We start from the raw sequence: 19,969 nt of genomic DNA, 5'->3' as shown, positions 1-19,969 counted from the left end.
TTTACCACTTGGGACCGGTTTCAGTCGTAAAGAAATCAGACCTTCTTGTTGAGTATCTGATCATCTAAAATGTTTATAGGAGTGGTTAAAAGGCTAATAACGGTCCTCTAAGTACATCAAAAAAGGTTTGGAACACCTCAACTTGTATGCCATCCAGCCCTGGAGTTTTGCCGGACTTAAAGGCTTTAATTGCATCAAGAAGTTCCTCCTCTGTAATTTGGCCTTCATATGAGTCTTTCTGTACAGATATTAATTTTACATTATAAATAGAAAAAAATCCATACAATTCACGAAAAATATATGCTTAAAGTACTCTTTCAAAATATTGTTTGGTGAATCATGAGTGACTCCATCATTTGTAACAAGTTTCTATAAATAATTTTTGGGTGCCATATCTTTGTTGAAGATTAAAAAACTATTTGGTGCATTTTCCCCCATATTCCATCCAGTTCGTTTGATTTGAATAAGATATTACACTTGATCTTTCTTGAATATGTTCCTCCATTTGTTTTTGTTTTCCCTCTAACTTATTCTGTGCCTCTATGGCACAGTTTTTATTGCTATCTACTGTATCTGTACTGTTAGTCCTTCTATTTCTTTTTTTAATATGAACTCTTTTGACCTAAATTGCTTTTGTTTTAAAGATGAGTATTGAATTGCATGGCCTCTAAAGGCACAATTGTCCCATACAACAAGAGGATCTGCTGTACCTATGTTATGTTGGAAAAAGGTACTTTTATTTTGTAAATAAAGAATCATGAACACTTACCACGCTGCGCTTTGGTCCACTCATTCCGACGAGATCCGTTAAATATGTGCTTATTAAAAACAAGTTCCCATCCAATAGGCTTTGATTACATTTTCAATATCCTCTACTATGTAAAAATTCTGTAAGCGTTATGTATATGCCAATTATTTGATGGTCCAACCGCATTTTGTCTCCTACTAACACTTTTAAACGTTTGATACCAGCGAGAATGACATAAAGTAATCGAGATGACTAGCTTGATTGAGCCTCCACCATGTATATCTCACTAGGTCAGTTTATTTAAGCCTCCACATATCCACTAGTTCCAATATATCCATGATATTCGGGACAGGCTAGTTTTAGTCACAGGCTGCTGCGGGGCTACAGCTGTATACTATTTATGCATATTCGATGGGATCAGGGATGCAGAGTCCACCACCATCACATACAGATACACTGTATCGAAATTATTTATTGGCTACATTTAAACTACTGATCAGCACTAGTCTATCAAGTTAACATGCAGCATGATTCACAGCAACTGGTAAATGAGATAAAAGCAGTTTCACAATTTCACAGCATCTTGGATTTTTAGATGCAATGATCCTCAACAATCCAGTTACACTAAGTCATATAAAAGAAATACACACAATAATTAAAAAGTACACATGAGAATACAATAAATACATGTTAGAATATACACTATATGCAAGGTCAGTATCAGTACCAATCAATGAAAGGGATTCTGGTGGCATTTGTGTAATGTAGTCCTGTGTGTGTGTAGAGGGGTGCGGGAGTATCAGTATATGTGTTTGTGGATGTGTGGGTAGTGTGTATATAGTCAGTGCAGGTAGAGTCAGTACAGATGGGTGAGGTCAGCTCTTGATGAGCTGTTCATAGTCCTATTGCTTGGAAGTAGAAGCTGTCTCAGAGCCTGTTAGTTTGAGACCTGATGCTCCGGTACCGCTTGCCAGACAGTAGTGGGCAGAACAGTCCATGGCTGGGCTGGCTGAAGTCTTTGCAGATTTTACTGGCCCTCCTCAGACACTGCCTGATGTAGACGTCCTCGATGGCTGTGCTGAGCCGTCCGCACCACCATCTGTAGAGCCTTACGGTCGAGGGCATGTCGTTGTTTTACCAGACGGTGATGCAGCTAGAAAGAATTCTCTCAATAGTGCATGGATTGGAATTGAGTAAGAGACAGTAGGTGTTAAATCTGACCTGATTAGAAGGCTATCTAAGGACAGGGTTGTTGAATAACAAGTTACCATAGTCTATAGTCTGTCCTCTTTAAACATACCAGTGGCTCAATTTCCTGCACTGTAAGCAGCCTATTGACTGTGGTGGAGCCCGTTTGTAAAATATCTTCACTAAATACGATACCCATCAACACAACTGGATAAATGAAAACAGAACCTGGTGTCTGTGAAAAGTATTTAAAATTCTCAGTTAATTGAATTAAACATGTAACAAGACCCACACATAAGGAAAACACTTAATCATACATTGCAGCAAAACCCTTTTGTCATATTGGTGGCATTTACACTATACTGTGTATACAAAAGTATGTGGACACCCTTTCAAATGAGTGGATTCGGCAACTTCAGCCACACCCATTGCTGACAGGTGTATAGAATCGAGCACACAGCCCTGCAACCTTCATAGACAAACACTTGCAGTAGAATGGCCCGTACCGAAGAGCTCAGTGACTTTCAATGTGGCACAGTCATAGGATGCTACCTTTCTAACAAGTCAGTTCGTCTAATTTCTGACCTGATAGAGCTGCCCCGGGTCAACTGTAAGTTCTGTTATTGAAGATCGTCTGTCCTCAGTTGCAACACTCACTACCAAGTTCCAAACTGCCTCTGGAAGCAACATCAGCACAAGAGCTGTTCGTCGGGAGCTTCATGAAATGGGTTTCCATGGCAGAGTAGCCGCACACAAGCCTAAGTTCACCATGCGCAATGCCAAGCGGCGGCTGGAGTGGTGTAAAGCTTGCTGCCATTGAACTCTGGAGCAGTGGAAATGTGTTTTCTGGAGTGATGAATCACGCTTCACCATCTGGCAGTCCGACGGACGAATCTGGGTTTGGCGGATGCCAGGAGAAAGCTACCAGCCCGAATGCATTGTGGCAACTTTAAAGTTTGGTGGAGGAGGAATAATGGTCTGGGGCTGTTTTTTATGGTTTGGGCTAGGCCCCTTAGTTCCAGTGAAGGGGAATCTTAACGCTACAGCATACAATGACATTCTAGACGATTCTGTGCTTCCAACTTTGTGGCAACAGTAGTTTGGGGAAGGCCCTTTCCTGTTTCAGCATAACAATGCCCCCGGGCACAAAGCAAAGTCTATACAGAAATGGTTTGTCGAGATCAGTGTGGAAGAATTTAACTGGCCTGCACAGAGCCCTGACCTCAACCCCATCAAACACTTTTGGGATGAATTGGAACGCCGACCGCGAACCAGGTCGAATCGCCCAACATCAGTGCCCAACCTCACTAACGCTCGTGGCTGAATGGAAGCAAGTCTCCGCAGCAATGTTCCAACATCTAGTGGAAAACCTTCCCAGAAGAGTGGAGGCTGTTATAGCAGAAAAGGGGGGACCAATTCCATATTAATGCCCATGATTTTGGAATGAGATGTTCAACAAGCAGGTGTCCACATACTTTTGGTCATGTAGTGTATTTTACTAGGACTTCCAAACAAAAAATCCATAGGGCTAAAAAAAGTGAATGTACAAGAATCATTGTGTTATCACTCATTTAAACACAAATGAACAACATAAAAAAATACATAAAAAACCATTGCATTCGGGAAACAGTGTTGAATTGGCTACTTCCGAAAAAGACAACAGCATGTGTCATACAGATAGAACAGGTGAAAGGAAACACTTTCGGAAAATATGTTTACATTCCGTAAGATCTTTTGCAAATACTATTTGGTTAATCATTGACTTGGCACACATTACACACTTTACAATTTTCTCCATTTTAAAAAATGTAATCTATTCTCTTCAGGCCTAGACAGTTTTTTCAGAATGTAAAAATAATTTTGAATTCCATGTTTGCATTAAAACCAAATCTTTGTTAAAAATAAAAGGCATTGATGTTACAAAAACAATCAATCAACAAGTGACTGAAACCATGGCATTATTCGTTCTGTGGCGTTGAAAATGCATGGTACCAATGTATGCTGCATTTCATATACACTGAGTGTACAAAACATTAATAACACCTGCTCTTTCCATTACAGACTGACCAGGTGAATGCTTTGATCAGTTATTGATGACGCTGGCTTAATCCACTTAAATTGGTGTAGATGAAGAGGAGGAGACAGGTTAATAAAGGATTTTGAAGCCTTGAGACATGGATTGTGTATGTGTGCCATTCAGAGGGTGAATAGGCATAACAAGAGATTTAAGTGCCTTTGAACAGGGTATGGTAGTAGGTGCCAGGCGCACCGGTTTGTGTCAAGAACTGCAACGCTGCCGGGTTTTTCATGCTCAACAGTTTCCCTTGTGTATCAAGAATGGTCCACCACCCAAAGTACATCCACCCAACTTGACACAACTGTGGGAAGCATTGGAGTCACCATGGGCCAGCATCCCTGTGGAATGCTTTCAACACCTTTTAGAGTCCATGCCATGACAACTTGAGGCTGTTCAGAGAACAAAAGGGGGGAGGGGGAGGGTGCAGTTGGCCAAGTATGTGGGGGGAAGACACCACTGCACATTACTGTGCAACAATAAAAATAAAAAACAATAACAGCAGTAGGACCGATTGAGTGAAGATGGAGAATAATGTAACATTATAGAATTACCAAATGAGAGATTGAGGTAAGCTGATACGGCTCTGTTGGATTTCCAGTATCTTTGAAAAATTCACTTTAAAATACCAGCGCTTCTCACCGGAAATTGCTCAAAAGTACATAGTCTATATGACAAATTCAAACCGATCGCTTACTATGGGTGTCTTGGTTGGGGAGTACAAAAAGATAACTACAAAAGGAGCTAACTAACAAGAGCATGTGTAATTAATATACAGAACCAACAATTAAGCCTGTCAACAAAAAACAGAGGTATAAGTATTTTGTTTAATCCCTTCAAAACACTATTGGATGACCCCTCAAAATGGTACTGTGGGTTAAATGAGATCAGTCCCTTGAACCACCACTTAAATAAGTGCATTCACAGGCTAGAACAAGGTACACCCAAAATAATAAAATCTCTGAAACATTGAAGAGTTCCATTTAAAAGACTAAAGCAATAGTTATAAGATTTATTTTCAATCCTATAATTTTATGGTCATTTTTCTTGATTAAGACTTGACAATAGTGCAGAAAGGCCAGATTTGAATTGGTCTCTCCTCCCAACACCCGTCTGTGGGCTTTACGACTGGCAAAGCATCCACCACAGCACAAATTTAGTTGTTGTCAAACTACATAGTTTGTTCAATAAAAATATTTAGAAAAAATAAAAAATACAGTACAAACATGAGATGTCTGCATTACTCAGAACAAATTGGAAAGAAATATTTGATACAACAAATTAAATGAATACTGAGCTTTCAACCATTGGTCTATTCTCCATCAGTTAGACATTTATTTGATCTATTCTCCATCAGTTTGTTAAATTACACATCACTTGACGTGTATACTTCATTACAACAATGCTGTCCATCTCAGAAAGCAGGAGCAGGAGAGTGCAGAGACAGGACTAGGTTTCAGCCTAATCAATCCTCACGACGACAGATGCAAAAGCGCTGGATCATCCGTCCTTATTTAGTTTCCAGTCAACCTCCCTCAGACTTTCAAGCTCACAGTTAAAAAAGAATCCCAGAACGAATTGGGGAAAAAATCATGAATGGACAGGTTGTAAAAACTGAATCCTGGCAAGAAAGAGAACTTCATTTGCAATCCATGAAAGCAACTGGTCGGGATACAATAAGATTGGATATACGACTTCTAAACCAAAATTAAATAAATCAATGTTTATTTTGGCCTTCATTGACATACTTGTGTTTTAGCACAAAGTATCATCGTATTTTTTGTCCAAATCAAGATATAATCAGATATAGATCTCCACCAAAACAAGTAACTCACTGTTCTTGTAACATAATAAATTCACAGCAAATAATCAGGAATCAGTGTTGGAAAAGCATTTCAACATCCCTTCCTAAACCTTCATTACCTTGAATTCTGTTCAACAGATCCGTTTAGATGGACAGCTTCAAGTGACCATTTCTACGGAAACAATATAATCATGACAACAATAAATAAATATGAGGAGACACACAAGGACAGGAAAGAAACTTGAGGAAATAGGAATCTAGGAAAAATAGTGAAATCTGAGGATGTTTTGTTTACTGCCTCAGTGGCACAATGGCCTAGGATGGATGTTGAAGTTATTGCTGAGCTGAAGTGCTGTTCTAGGCCGCTGCTGATAAGTCCCTGCTTGTGGTCTCAATGAGACCTGCAACATTACGAGTTTGTCAAAATTACAGCCCATGTAACTATTACTCAGCCATTGTATTGTTGTTGGTAGCGGCGGTTGAGCTCACGCAGCTCTTTCTCCCGAGCACGGCGAGCCTTGTTGGACTTGGTGGAGCGGCTGGAGCGTGTAGACTGGGCAGACTTGGTGCTGTGGCAGCGTGACGAGGCCCTCTTCAGGAGGTTCTGGGAGATAGAGCGCTGCAGGTTCTTCATGGAGGATGAAGCAGCCATGCTGACGACCCAGGGGTGCTTCAGAGCCTGGCCTGCAGTCAACCTCTCGCTGGGATCCACTGTCAGCACACGGTCAATGAAGTCCTTCGCCAGGTTGGACACACTGGGCCATGGCTGAGCAGGGAGGAAGAGACGGAAAAAGAGCTTTAAATGTTGAGGAACTGCAAAATTTGTTATGGTTTGAATTAAGGCTTTATATGATGCACTAGTGGGGGGGGTCAAATCCATTTTCAGTGAAAGTAATCAAGTGGCAGAGTCCATTTCTCTAGCACACTTGTGGATACCTGCTGAATTTTGGGACATAACTATAACGAACAATACATACAGGAGGGCAACAGAATGTAAAGCAGCTGCGGTTGAACATTGCTATACTGTACACAGTGTTTTCCACTAGCGCCGGCTGTCTGCTTTACAGCCGACTCGCCAGTTTTTCTACTTAAATGAACTATGCTACTTTTCAATTCAGTAGTCAGAAAAAAGAATGTGGAGCCTTCCCCCGCTAGAATGAACAATATGCATCTTCTAGTGTTCTATTGATAGGAGGACAGGCGCCTATCAGTAACAAAGTGAGCAATGACAGGGAAGTCTGCTGTCTGTCCCGCCTCTCGGTACCTCTGTATCTGAGTGTATGAGCAGTCAAATTTCTTTACACGGTGGGATAGAGCATACATTTCCATGTCCCATAACAGGGCTCGACAATAACGCTGGTCCGGGACAAGTAAAATACATTGTTGGACAAGAAGAATATAGATATAAGATGTCCAAATGGACAAGTACATTTTGTATTTTTTTTAAGTCACAAAATGCTCCTGAGTAGCGCAGCGGTCTAAGGCACAGAATCTCAGTGCAAGAGGCGTCACTACAGTCCCTGGTTCGAATCCAGGCTGTATCACATCCGGCTGTGATTGGGAGTCCCATAGGGCAGTGCACAATTGGCTCAGTGCCGTCCTGGTTTGGCCATCATTGTAAATAAGAATTTGTTCTTTTAACTATTAAAATTAAATAAATAAAAAGCCTATGTGCGTATTTTACCTACTTATGTCCAAACTTATGCTGACATGAGGGAGGCGCCAGACAATGTAGCCAAACTTTAATGAGACTTTTAATTACATAAATATAGGCTAAACGCCAGTCATTTTTGACAAATATAACAAAAGATAATAAATATTAACATCTAAAGGCTTGATTCTGTTGACATACTCGATGCACAGTTCGTTCAGCTCAAATGGTCACAAGAGTGGAGAGCGAAAGACCATGCCTGTTCCGCACACCACTCATCCTTGAATCTGAGCGGAGGTGGTCAGCATTTTGAAACTAGTTAACCATGAAGCACGTCATACCTACTTATGTCCAAAGTTATGCTGACATGAGGGAAGCGCCAGACAATGTAGCCAAACTTTAATGAGACTTTTAATGACATAAATATAGGCTAAACGCCAGTCATTTTTGACAAATATAACAAAAGATAATAAATATTAACATCTAAAGGCTTGATTCTGTCGACATACTCGATGCACAGTTCGTTCAGCTCAAATGGTCACAAGAGTGGAGAGCGTAAGACAATGCCTGTTCCGCACACCACTCATCCTTGAATCTGAGCGGAGGTGGTCAGCATTTTGAAACTAGTTAACCATGAAGCACGTCTTAACTCGTTTCAAAGTAGCCTAGCCAGAATACAACCATATAAATGTTGAGGGAATTATTTTATAAACACTTTTAATATGTCATTGAAAACAGCATTTTTCTCATGTTACATTGGTTTTCAAATCAACTTTATTTTATTGTCCAGCAGCCAAAGGTATAATCCTAGCTATATTAGTAACCCGTGCCAGTTGATTCCTCTTTAGACCTTAGATTAGGCTAGGCTAGCTAATTGAGGCTATTTTGCTGCACTCCCCATCCTTGTCTACAACAACTCCATTCACATTAAACAGCCTAACCGTTGGTTGATCATTGAAGACTACACATTCTCATTTAGCCAATTTAATTCCGGAATTTTAATTCCATTTTGCATTGATTATAGATTTCCCACTTAACTGCTACACATGTAGCATCTGACTGTAGTGCTGCAATGACTGACCGACAATAACAAGCCATACCATGCAAAACGTGTGTAGGCTACTCATAATAAACTGTCATAAAACTGTTGTTTTATAAAAATGTGGAATGTAATAGTCTATTGTTGTAGGCTATGTAGCAATGTCACATAATTGTTTTACATTTTAGACAAAGCCTTTTCATTGTTAAAATAGTCCTATATTTTGTATTTCTTCTAGAAAAATGAATACTAATGTCCGTTCAGATTTTTGAATAACCGCGCCCATCCATACTTTTTAATACATATCCTAATAACCAACACCATGTCTGAGCCAGTAGTGGGCCAGCGAGAAAAAAAGGCTACCATTGGACCTTGCCATGTTTCATATGCAGCCACGGAGTGGTGGCGCATAGATTATTTACTGTGCTTTGACTGACGAACAGCAAGCTTGACTTGTTTACAAAAGGTGTCGAACTGAATGAAAAGTCGATCTCATATATCCTTGCCATTCATAAATCATACAACATAGTTATACAGTGAGCTTCAACGGTATTGGGACTGACACATGTTTTGTTGGTTTTGGCTCTGTAGAATTAGGTTAAAGTGAGGTTAAATTGCAGACTCAGCTTTAATTTGAGAGTATTTTCATCCATATCGGGTGAACCGTTTAGAAATTACAGAACTTTTTGTACCATTTTAGGGGACCAATAGTACTGGGACAAATTCACTTATGTATATTAAAGTTTCGCCTTTATAAAATGAAGCATAGCCACACCCATGTATGTTACCCCCACTGAGAGAAGCTGAACTTGTCTGATTCAAAGAAGGCCCTTATACACGCACACACATTGAGCATACTGCAGTTGCTGCCAGGAACTCCAACCTAACATCACAAAGAAACGTTGGGGGTTTGTTTTGAAATAATTGTGCACAGTCCAGAAACACATAGACATGTTTTCGATTCAAATGAAACCCAGGCTAACACATTAGCAACTGTATGCAATGCATCCAGAATTAATTGAACAACAGTGCCGGCGAGTATTGTTAAGATCCCAGACGCTCGTTCAGAACGTTTTAACGCATCACAATCGATTCGGTTTTGGAAACAAAAGGAACGTATCTTTCATATCAGCGAGAAATACTATATCAAATGGAATTGTTTTAAGATTGTCATACCAAATTATTTGATTTGGAATTGTAAGACCCCTTAAGGTATAAACAAATAAATAATTGAATTTGGCATTACTGCTATTAGCCCATAGAAACGCATTGAAAAACAGGTCCACTACATAAAACAACAGATAGTAAAAAAGAAAACGTTTTACAAAGGAAGTTTGTTCTGAAGTTTCTGTCCAATATTTGAGAGATGCAAAAGATTGGGATTATTATTTTAAATGTATTTAACCGCGTATTTTAGGCACTAAATGATCTACATATATACATATATGTATGTATGTGGACACCCCTTCAAACACTACCTGCCCGAATGCATAGTGCCAACTGTAAAGTTTGGTGGAGGAGGAATAATAGTCTGGGGCTGTTTTTCATGGTTCGGGCTAGGCCTGTTAGTTCCAGTGAAGAAACATCTGCACACTACAGCATACAATGACAGTCTAAAGGATTTATTCCCTGTTTCAGCATGACAATGTCCCCGGGCACAAAGCGAGGTCCATACAGAAATGGTTTGTCGAGATCAGTGTGGAAAAACTGGACTGTCCTGCACAGAGCTCTGACATCAACCCCATCGAACACCTTTGGGATGAAATAGAACGCTGACTGTGAGCCAGGCCTAATCGGCCAAAACATGAGTGCCCGACCTCACTAATGCTCGTGGCATCTAGTGGAAAGCCTTCCCAGAAGAGTGGAGGCTGTTATAGCAGCAAAGGAAAGGAAAATATTTGCTAAATTTGAAAAATAAATTAAGGTAAGAAAAAAGTAACAATAAAATAACAAGGCTATATACAGGGGGTACCGGTACAGAGTCAATGTGCTCCATATATATAAATATATATATATATATATATATATTACATACACACACACACACACACACACACACACACATGGACGTAGGGGTAAAGTGACTATAGACAATAAACAGGGAGTAGCAGCAGTGTAAAAAAAGGTGTCAATGCAAATTGTCCGGGTAGCCATTTGAATAACTGTTTACAGTCAAATGGCTTGAGGGTAGAAGCTGATAGGGAGGCTTTTGGACCTAGACTTGGCACTACGGTACCGCTTGCCATGCAGTAGCAGAGAGAACAGTCTATGACTAGGGTGGTTGGAGTCTGACAATTTTATGGGCCTTCCTCTAACACCACCTGGTATAGAGGTCATGGATGAAAGTAAGCTTGGCCCCAGTGATGTAGTGTGCCATACGTACTACCCTCTGTAGCGCCTTGCGATCAGATGCCGAGCAGTTGCCATACCAAGCGGTGATGTAAGCAGTCAGGAAGCTCTTGATGATGCAGCTTTAGAACTTTGAGGATCTGAGGATCCATGCTAAATCTTTTCAGTCTCCTGAGGGGGAAAAGGCATTGTTGAGGCCTCTTTACGATTGTCTTGGTGTGTTAGGACTATGATAGTTTGTTAGTGATTTGGACGCCAAAGAACTTGAAGCCCTTGACCCGCCCCAGTACATGATCAGCTCTTTTGTCTGGCTCATGTTGAGGGAGAAGTTGTTGTCCTGGCACCACACGGCTAGGTTTAAGACAACCTCCCTGTAGGCTGTCTCATCGTTGTCAGTGATCAGGACTACCACCGCTGTGATATCGGCAAACTTCATGGTGTTGGGAGTCGTGCGTGGCCACGCAGTTGTGAGTGAATGGGGATTACAGGAGAGGACGCACCCCAAAGGGGCCCCCGTGTTGAGGTGTGGTAGTGTGGCAGATGTTGTTGGCTACCCTTACCACCTGGGGGCGGCTTGTCAGGAAGTCCAGGATCCAGTTGCAGAGGGAGGTGTTTAGTCCCAGGGTCCATAGCTTAGTGAGGAGCTTTGAGGGCACTATGGTGTTGAACGCTGAGCTGTAGTCAACAAACAGCATTCTCACATAGGTGTTCCCTTTGTCCAGGTGGGAAAGGGCAGTGTGGAGTGCAATAAAGATTCCGTCATCTGTGGATCGGATGGGGTGGTATGTATGCGTCCTTATAATCCATCTGGCCCTGCAGTCTTGTGAATGTTGACCTGTTTAAAATGTCTAACTCACATCGGCTACAGAGAGCAGGATTACACACTCATCTGGAACAGCTGGTGCTCTCATGCATGGTTCAGTGATGCTTGCCTCGAAGCGAGCATAGAAGGCATTTAGCTCGTCTGGTAAGCTCATGTCACCCGGCAGCTCGCTGCTGGGATTCCCTTTGTAATCCGTAATAGTTTGCAAGGGCTGCCACATTTGACGAGCATCAGAACCGGTGTAGTACGATTAAATCTTAGTCCTGTGTTGACGCTTTGCCTGTTTGATGGTTCGTCAGAGGGCATAGCGGGATGTCTTAATGTCCCATGTCTTAATGTCCCGCTCCTTGAAAGCGGCAGCTCTAGCCTTTAACTCAGTGAGGATGTTGTCTGTAATCCATGGCTTCTGGTTAGGATATGTACGTACAGTCACTGAGGGGACGACATCTTTAATGCACTTATTGATGAAATCGGAGACTGATGTGGTGTTACTCATCAATACCATCGGATAAATCCCAGAACATATTCCAGTCTGTGCTAGCAAAACAGTCCTGTAGCTTAGCTTCCACGTCATCAGACCACTTCTGTATAGAGCGAGTCACTGATACTTTCTGCTTCAGTTTTTGCTTGTAAGCAGGAATCAGGAGCATAGAATTATGCAGATCTGCCAAATGGGGGGTATAAGGGAGAGCTTTGTACACATCTCTATGTGTGGAGTAAAGATGGTATGGAGTTTTTTTTTCCTGTGGTAGAAATGATGTAAAACGGATTTAAGTTTCCCTGCATTAAAGTCCCCGGCCACTAGGAGCACTGTTTCTGGGTGAGCATTCTCTTGTTTGTTTGTGTCCTTATACAGCATTGTTGAGTGCGGTCTTAGTGCCTGCATCAGTTTGTGGTGGTAAATAGACAGCTACGAAAAATATAGATGAAAACTCTCTTGGTAAATAGTGTGGAGACTTCCTTAATATTAGAGATTGCGCAGCAGCTGTTGTTGACAAATAGACACAGACCACCACCCCTCGTCTTACCGGAGGTAGCTGTTCTGTCTTGCTGATGCACGGAAAACCCAGCCAACTGTATATTATCCATGTGCTCGCTCAGCCATATTCCACACAGTTCCGTCTTGATCTGATTTATCTCTAAATAAACTGTGCATTGATCCCACAGAAATAAAATGGAATTCAAATAATTATAAACCAACAAATAACCGAATATCAACATATGTTTCGAAAACCAGTTTGAAAGGAATGACTATTGACGTTTCTAAACGTTAAAACACAGCATCAGAATTATAGTTCACATGGAGCCAACCGTAAGCAAATGTAACCGCTGAAAAGGAGAGTTTTTTGAGAGATAGTGTGCACTCAACACATCAAGGGAGGAGTGCTCGATAGGGGTTGTAGAATTATTGAGAAGCAGAGAGGACAGCAAATTAGTAAGAATCAGAAACTAAATGGATGAAGAGAGTGTGTGAGGTCATAGATGCTTACCTCCCCAGAGAAGCTGTACTTCCCTTTGAGGATCTGGCGGTAGAGTCGCATGCGGTTGTCATCCTCAAAGGGCATGGTTCCACTCAGCAGAATGTAGGAAATGACACCCAGAGCCCACATGTCTACAGCATTAGTGTATGGCTTCCGTACCAGGATCTCTGGGGCAATGTACTCTGGTGTCCCACAAGTGGTCTTCATCAAGCACTCATCCCCCTTTTTACGAGTGCTGGCCAGCCCAAAGTCAGTGATCATAATTTTTGAGTCCGCCCCAGGGTGATAGTAGAGCAGGTTCTCAGGCTTGAGGTCACGGTGGGTGATACCAAGTGTATGTAGATACTTGACCCCGTCCAGTACCATCTGTAGGACACGTGTAGCATCACGCTCTGTGAAAGAGCCACGGGCGATGATACGGTCAAAAAGCTCTCCTCCTGTAGCCAGCTCCATCACCATGTACACTCTCTCAGCTGTCTCAAACACCTCCATCAGCTGGATGATGTTAGTGTGGCGTACACGCCGCAGGACACACAGCTCTGACTCACATACCTCACGTCCCTCTCTATAGCGCGTCTCGATCATCTTGATAGCGTAGGGCTGACGTGTGCTCTTGTGCTCCACTCGCACCACCCGGCTGAAGCTACCGCGACCTATCAGGGCCTTAATGTCATATTTGGCTGTGACCCGTGGGTCAAACTTGGCTCTGTACTTGGCTACCTTGTTTCTGCGTGGGTCTGAGGCCTCTGGTTGGCCTGTACCCGGGGATGCCCGGGTAGCTGGGAAAGCTGCCTGGGCTTGTGGAGAGAGAGAGCCTGTTTTCTCCCCTCCCATTTTACTCCCACTGCCGTCGTCTCGGATGAAATGTTTGTAGATGTCGGTTTTAGGAGGCTCCACCTTTTTGACCAAGTCTAGCTGGACATCTCCAGGTGGCTCAGGGAGGACCTTGCTCGTCCTGCACCCCATCACATCACAATCCTGACCAGCAGGACATCCTCATCGCCCATGTAACAACCAGGCACTGAAGAGCATCAAGACACAGCAGACAGCCAATGCTCTTGACAAAATTCTGCAGTGGCCCACTGAACCAACTTTATCAATGGCAATCAGTGTCACTCAGGCCACTCAGAAAATAGCTTCTCCACACAGAAGTGGACTGATGAAAATGGGGAAATTCTGAAAGAAAGAATACAGAGTAAAATATATTTTTTATTATACATTTTAAATAAATCATTGTTCAATACCAAGTTCAACACCCTAAAAGATGACTGATTTGACCAAATATGCCTAGTAGCATATAGGCCTAGCACATAGGCCTATTTTGTGTGCTGTGGAAATGCATCACATTTCCTACCTAAACTGAGAAGTGGTGTGGCATGAAAAATTAAATCAAGAATTATGTTAGGGCCTCCCGGGTGGCACAGTGGTTAAGGGCGCTGTACCACCAGAGACTCTGGGTTCGTGGCCAGGCTCTGTCATAACCGGCCGCGACCGGGAGGTCCGTGGGGCAGTGCACAATTGGCCTAGCGTCGTCCGGGTTAGGGAGGGGTTGGCCGGTAGGGATATCCTTGTCTCATCGTGCACCAGCGACTCCTGTGGCGGGCCGGGCGCAGTGCGCGCTAACCAAGGTTGCCAGGTGCACAGTGTTTCCTCCGACACATTGGTGCGGCTGGCTTCCGGGTTGGATGCGCGCTGTGTTAAGAAGCAGTGCGGCTTGGTTGGGTTGTGTATCGGAGGACGCATGACTTTCAACCTTCGTCTCTCCCGAGCCTGTACGGGAGTTGTAGCGATGAGACAAGATAGTAGCTACTAAACAATTGGATACCACGAAATTGGGGAGAAAACGGGGTAAAAAAATAAAAAATAAATAAGAATTATGTTAGTAGAATCAACTCTTTTCTGGTAAAGATTATAAATAAAAATCGGACATACCAAGAATGTCGATAAGAAAGTCTGCATACATGTATTGACATACGGCTAAATAAGGGTTCATGTATCCCACCAACTGGCCCCCCCAGCTTAATTTACATTTATGCTATAGGTTTGTCTCAGACGTCACATTATTGGATCTGTCCCACTATAGCATCTGTAAGAGCACGGCAGCGCCATTGAGGACATCTCGATTTTGAAGTAGTACATTTTCTTCTTCTACTACTTCAATGAGTTGACAAACAAACTGAAAGGGTGCATACTGACACCTGTAGTGTGTTCTTTGAACAGGTATAAAGCCAAGGTTGGCGATTTACTGACATCTGCAGTTATGGATGGTTCGCTCACGAGCAGGGCTCTAAATTGAAATTTTTCATATGTAGCACTGGTGCTCCCAACATTAAAAAGCACAACATACAATTTAGGAGTACCAGAAAATCAGATTTTTTTAAATGATTGAGAAACAGCCTATAAGAATTTTAGCTACTTCTGAAACACGTTGTTCCCTAGGAACTAATACATAACCCTGTAAATACATGTGTTTAATATAAAAAGCAGATTCATACATAACTGTCATTGAAATTAAAAAGTCATTTGTGGCATATTAGGTTCCTACAGCTTCTGGGCACCAGTCGTCTAGCTTTCTCTATGGCCTGGCTACATCATATACTGGCCTTGCAAACTAAGAAAATAGTGCCATTGGCAACAGCCGCCATGTATCAAATCTATAATCCAACCCAATTTGAGAAAATGTTACATTGTTGCAGTTTGTGGCAGCATTGTATAATTTGGGGCGGTGTAGCCAACAAGGTTACTTTGTCGGCCATGATGAATGTAGCAAACCTAAATGCCGACGATAGTTGCCTATTCCTCTGTAGCATAACCTAAAACTATAGGCCTAAAAGTTTTGTTTTAGTACATTTGTTTGTGGTAGGAATCTAAACAATTTGCGAGATAAAAGGTCGTGAGAAAGTTGACAGCCATGCCACTTTATCTTGATCGATTGTTTTAAAAAGGGACATTTATCCTTTATCATAAACTGTTGGTTAACAAAACCCATGTATTAGTACATTTCATATTGTTCTGGACTCTGAAGCATCAAAACAACAAAATCTCACCGTAGCTATATCCAAGTTAGCTAGCTAGCTACACACGACAGCAAGACTCCACAACAGGACTCAGCTGTTCTCTCCATTTTTTTGGTTCGGATTTTTCAAAGTTGTATCCAGTTGATAATAAACATAGCATACTGCTCAATCGTCTGTCTCTGATAACATTCGGAGTAAATTGAAACAAGTTTGTGGCTTTATTTCGCGGGTAAAGGCGGTGTCAAAACAGCAGATTGAAGTGCTCGGTAGTTTGCTTCATAAAACTTTTTTTTTGTGGGACCACCTTTTTCCCCTGTAAACTTCTTTGTAAGTACGACCTCCAAGGCTTGTTTCAGATATACTTTGGAGGTAGCCTGGTCTCATAGACCAGACGTAGTATACTAAAGTTAATCCGGGAAATTTAAAAGTATGATACAGTATGTTATGTTTGGTATGGTTACATAAGACAAAAAAACAAAAGTAGGGTGGCTGGTCAGGTTTATAACGTCAACGTCTAGCAACCCGAAAATTGCAAGTTTGAATCTCATCATGGACAACTTCAGCATTTTAGATAATTAGCTACTTTGCAACTACTTAGCATGTTAGCTAACCCTAACCTTAACCCTTTTAGCCAACTACTAAACATAATCCTAACCCCTAGCCTAGCTAATGTTAGCAAGCTAGCTAATGTTAGCCACCTAGCTAGAATTCGTAACATATCATACGTTTAGCAAATTCGTTACATCTCATACAATTTGTAATTCGTAACATACAGCATATATGTCTCCTGACCCCTCCTGTCTCAGCCTCCAGTATTTATGCTGCAGTAGTTTATGTGTCGGGGTGCTAGGGTCAGTTTGTTATATCTGGAGTACTTCTCCTGTCCTATTCGGTGTCCTGTGTGAATTTAAGTGTGCTCTCTCTAATTCTCTCTTTCTTTCTCTCTCTCAGAGGACCTGAGACCTAGGACCATGCCTCAGGACTACCTGACATGATGACTCCTTGCTGTCCCCAGTCCACCTGGCCGTGCTGCTGCTCCAGTTTCAACTGTTCTGCCTTATTATTATTGGACTATGCTGGTCATTTATGAACATTTGAACATCTTGGCCATGTTCTGTTATAATCTCCACCCGGCACAGCCAGAAGAGGACTGGCCACCCCACATAGCCTGGTTCCTCTCTAGGTTTCTTCCTAGGTTTTGGCCTTTCTAGGGAGTTTTTCCTAGCCACCGTGCTTCTACACCTGCATTGCTTGCTGTTTGGGGTTTTAGGCTGGGTTTCTGTACAGCACTTTGAGATATCAGCTGATGTACGAAGGGCTATATAATACATTTGATTTGATTTGAAAAGGTGGACACACCTTAAAATTAGTGGATTTGGCTATTTCAGCCACACCCGTTGCTGACAGGTGTATAAAATCGACCACACAGCCATGCAATCGCCATAGAGAAACATTGACAGTAGAATGGCCTTACTGAAGAGCTCAGTGACTTTCAATGTGGCACAACGCACTGCATCGCAGTGCTATAGGCATAAACTACATATCTGGGTTAGATCCCAGATACACTACCGTTCAAAAGTTTGGAGTCACTTAGAAATGTCCTTGTTTTTGAAAGAGCACATTTTTTGTCCATTAAAATAACAAAATTGATCAGAAATATAGTGTAGACATTGTTAATGTTGTAAATGACTATTGTAGCTGGAAACGGCAGATTTTTCATGGAATAAGGAGCCTAGCTGGAGTGAGCTTTACACCACTCCAGCTGACGCTTGGCATTGCGCATGTTGATCCATTGTGAGCTTGTGAGGTCTGTATGTGCTGTTATTGTGAAGTGGCAACGTCTAGGAGCAACAGCGGGGTGAAGTGGTAGGCCACACAAGTTCACAGAATGGATCACCATGCGCAATGTCAAGCGTCGGCTGGAGTGGTGTAAAGCCCACTGCCATTAGACTTTGGAGCAGTGGAAATGCATTCTCTGGAGTGATGAATCACACTTCACCATCTGGCAGTCCGACAGACAAATCTGGGTTTGGCAGATGCCAGGACAACGTTACCTGCCAGAATGCATAGGGCCAACTGTAAAGTTTGATGGAAGACGAATAATGGTCTGGGGCTGTTTTTCATGGTTCGGGTTAGGCACCTTAGTTCCAGTGAAGGGAAATCTTAAGACAACAGCATACAATGACATTGTAGATGATTCTGTGCTTCCAACCTTGTGGTAACAGTTTGGGGAAGGCATTTTCCTGTTTCAGCATGACAATGCCCCCGTGCACAAAGCGAGGCACAAAGTCCCCACAGCAACGTTCCAACATCTAGTGGAAAGCCTTCCCAGAAGAGTGGAGGCTGTTATAGCAGCAAAGGAGGGACCAACTCCATATTAATGCCCATGATTTTGGAATGAGATGTTCGACAAGCAGGTGTCCATATACACTACATGACCAAAAGTATCATATGAATGGGTGATGTATACCCACAAATAATATATACACCATACGAAACGTAACATATCGTACGAATTTAGGCATCTCCGATTTACAGAACAATACGAAATAATGTTGAGACCAGGTTGCAACAGGAGATTGGGAATCGTAATAACGCACACTGTGTATGTTGCCCGTACACTGTCAATGGACTACGCGATGCATTCTGGGTACACACCGACAAGGAAAGCTCTCCTTCAAGGAGTCAAATTGAGAGTTAGCACAAAAACCCAACATGAACAAAAAAACTCAACAATACAAATATTTTCCAGGATTTTAGATAATTAACTTGTCCTCTGTAATATAGTGTTCAGCGTTCAAATCCTGACATTACGTACTTTCGAGAAAAATAGGCCGGTTTCTCGACTCCATTGCGTGACGACTAGTTTAGCAACCGCGTTACCTCGGGTAGAAACCAGCAGAGATGTTAGAAAAGTAGGAGATAAGAATCCCAGCGGGAAATGAATGGAGAAACATATCATGTATTAGCGTGCTGCCCAGCAGACTGTCGACCAATCGCGTTTACTCTTGTTATTTTGCGTCACGTGGTTGCCTGCTCATCGTCATTAGGATAATTTAGGTCATTTACAGCCATGCCGGTCAGTTAATAACACTACTGGTCACATTGTTTCCATTGTTTTGCATTTAGCTTTGTGCCTAATCACCTGGTATTATGGCACCTCTATAATAGGGCAAGCCAAGAGTGCAAGCCTGGTATGCAATGGCGTTTTATTTAATACTGGAAGAAAACAAAGAGCAAGCTAAAAGATTACATTTATTCCTTTGTAATTAATTATGATACAGTCCTGAAGTAGTCATTCAGCAGAGACTTAAAGTCACAGACAGTACAAAAGTGCAGACTGGACCCTGGTTTTATGGACACAATCAATAGTTTTTCCTGTAGAATGCTGTATTTGTACCATAGTGTCCAGGGATATAGCGTCCAGGGGCCCCAAGCAAACGTTTTGTTCAAACTCATCTGTTTTGTATGCTAGGGACTATAGTGAATAGGCTGGACCCTGGTTTTATAGACATACAATTGATTATGTACAGTGCAATATTTATGTCCAATATGAAACATTTACTGCATTTAAGATGATTGACCACTCTGTAAGGGTGTAAACTTTGTGGATTTGACAACTTGAAGTGCTCCTGAGTAGAATGGACCCCCTTTTACTGTGACACAACGTACAGAAAATTGTGTACGGTGTAATATGTATGTCCAATTTGAAAAAATGATTGGATTTAAGCTGATTGGTCACTCTTTAAGGGGCACAAAATGAGCAGTGGCGCTCCTCCGGGTGTAAACTCTGTG

At 42.1% G+C, this 19,969-nt stretch overlaps 1 protein-coding gene across 1 annotated transcript; it reads right to left on the bottom strand.

The window, feature by feature from the left end:
• Positions 1 to 2,168: 2,168 nt before the first annotated feature.
• Positions 2,169 to 16,518, bottom strand: pskh1 (protein serine kinase H1). Its single transcript, XM_029634226.2, has 3 exons — positions 16,205 to 16,518; positions 13,167 to 14,333; positions 2,169 to 6,580 (listed from the first exon to the last, which is right to left on the bottom strand). Exons 2-3 carry the CDS (start codon positions 14,121 to 14,123, stop codon positions 6,263 to 6,265), a joined length of 1,275 nt encoding a protein of 424 aa, XP_029490086.1. The 5' UTR covers positions 14,124 to 14,333; positions 16,205 to 16,518; the 3' UTR covers positions 2,169 to 6,262.
• Between the last annotated feature and the right edge of the window lie 3,451 nt (positions 16,519 to 19,969).

The sequence above is a fragment of the Oncorhynchus nerka genome, linkage group LG25, assembly GCF_034236695.1.
Source record: "Oncorhynchus nerka isolate Pitt River linkage group LG25, Oner_Uvic_2.0, whole genome shotgun sequence".
Classification (NCBI taxonomy): Eukaryota; Metazoa; Chordata; class Actinopteri; order Salmoniformes; family Salmonidae; genus Oncorhynchus; species Oncorhynchus nerka.
Note: the sequence above shows the minus strand (reverse complement) of the source record. Positions and strands in the feature narration are given on the sequence as shown.

What these genes read in the sequence shown, in the direction of transcription:
- pskh1 (XM_029634226.2), bottom strand. Translation starts at nt 14,123, where the DNA reads ATGGGGTGCAGGACGAGCAAGGTCCTCCCTGAGCCACCTGGAGATGTC. An exon ending in AGTACAGCTTCTCTGGGGAG is followed by an intron (nt 6,581 to 13,166) that starts GTAAGCATCTAT and finishes CTCCCTGCTCAG; the next exon opens with CCATGGCCCAGTGTGTCCAA.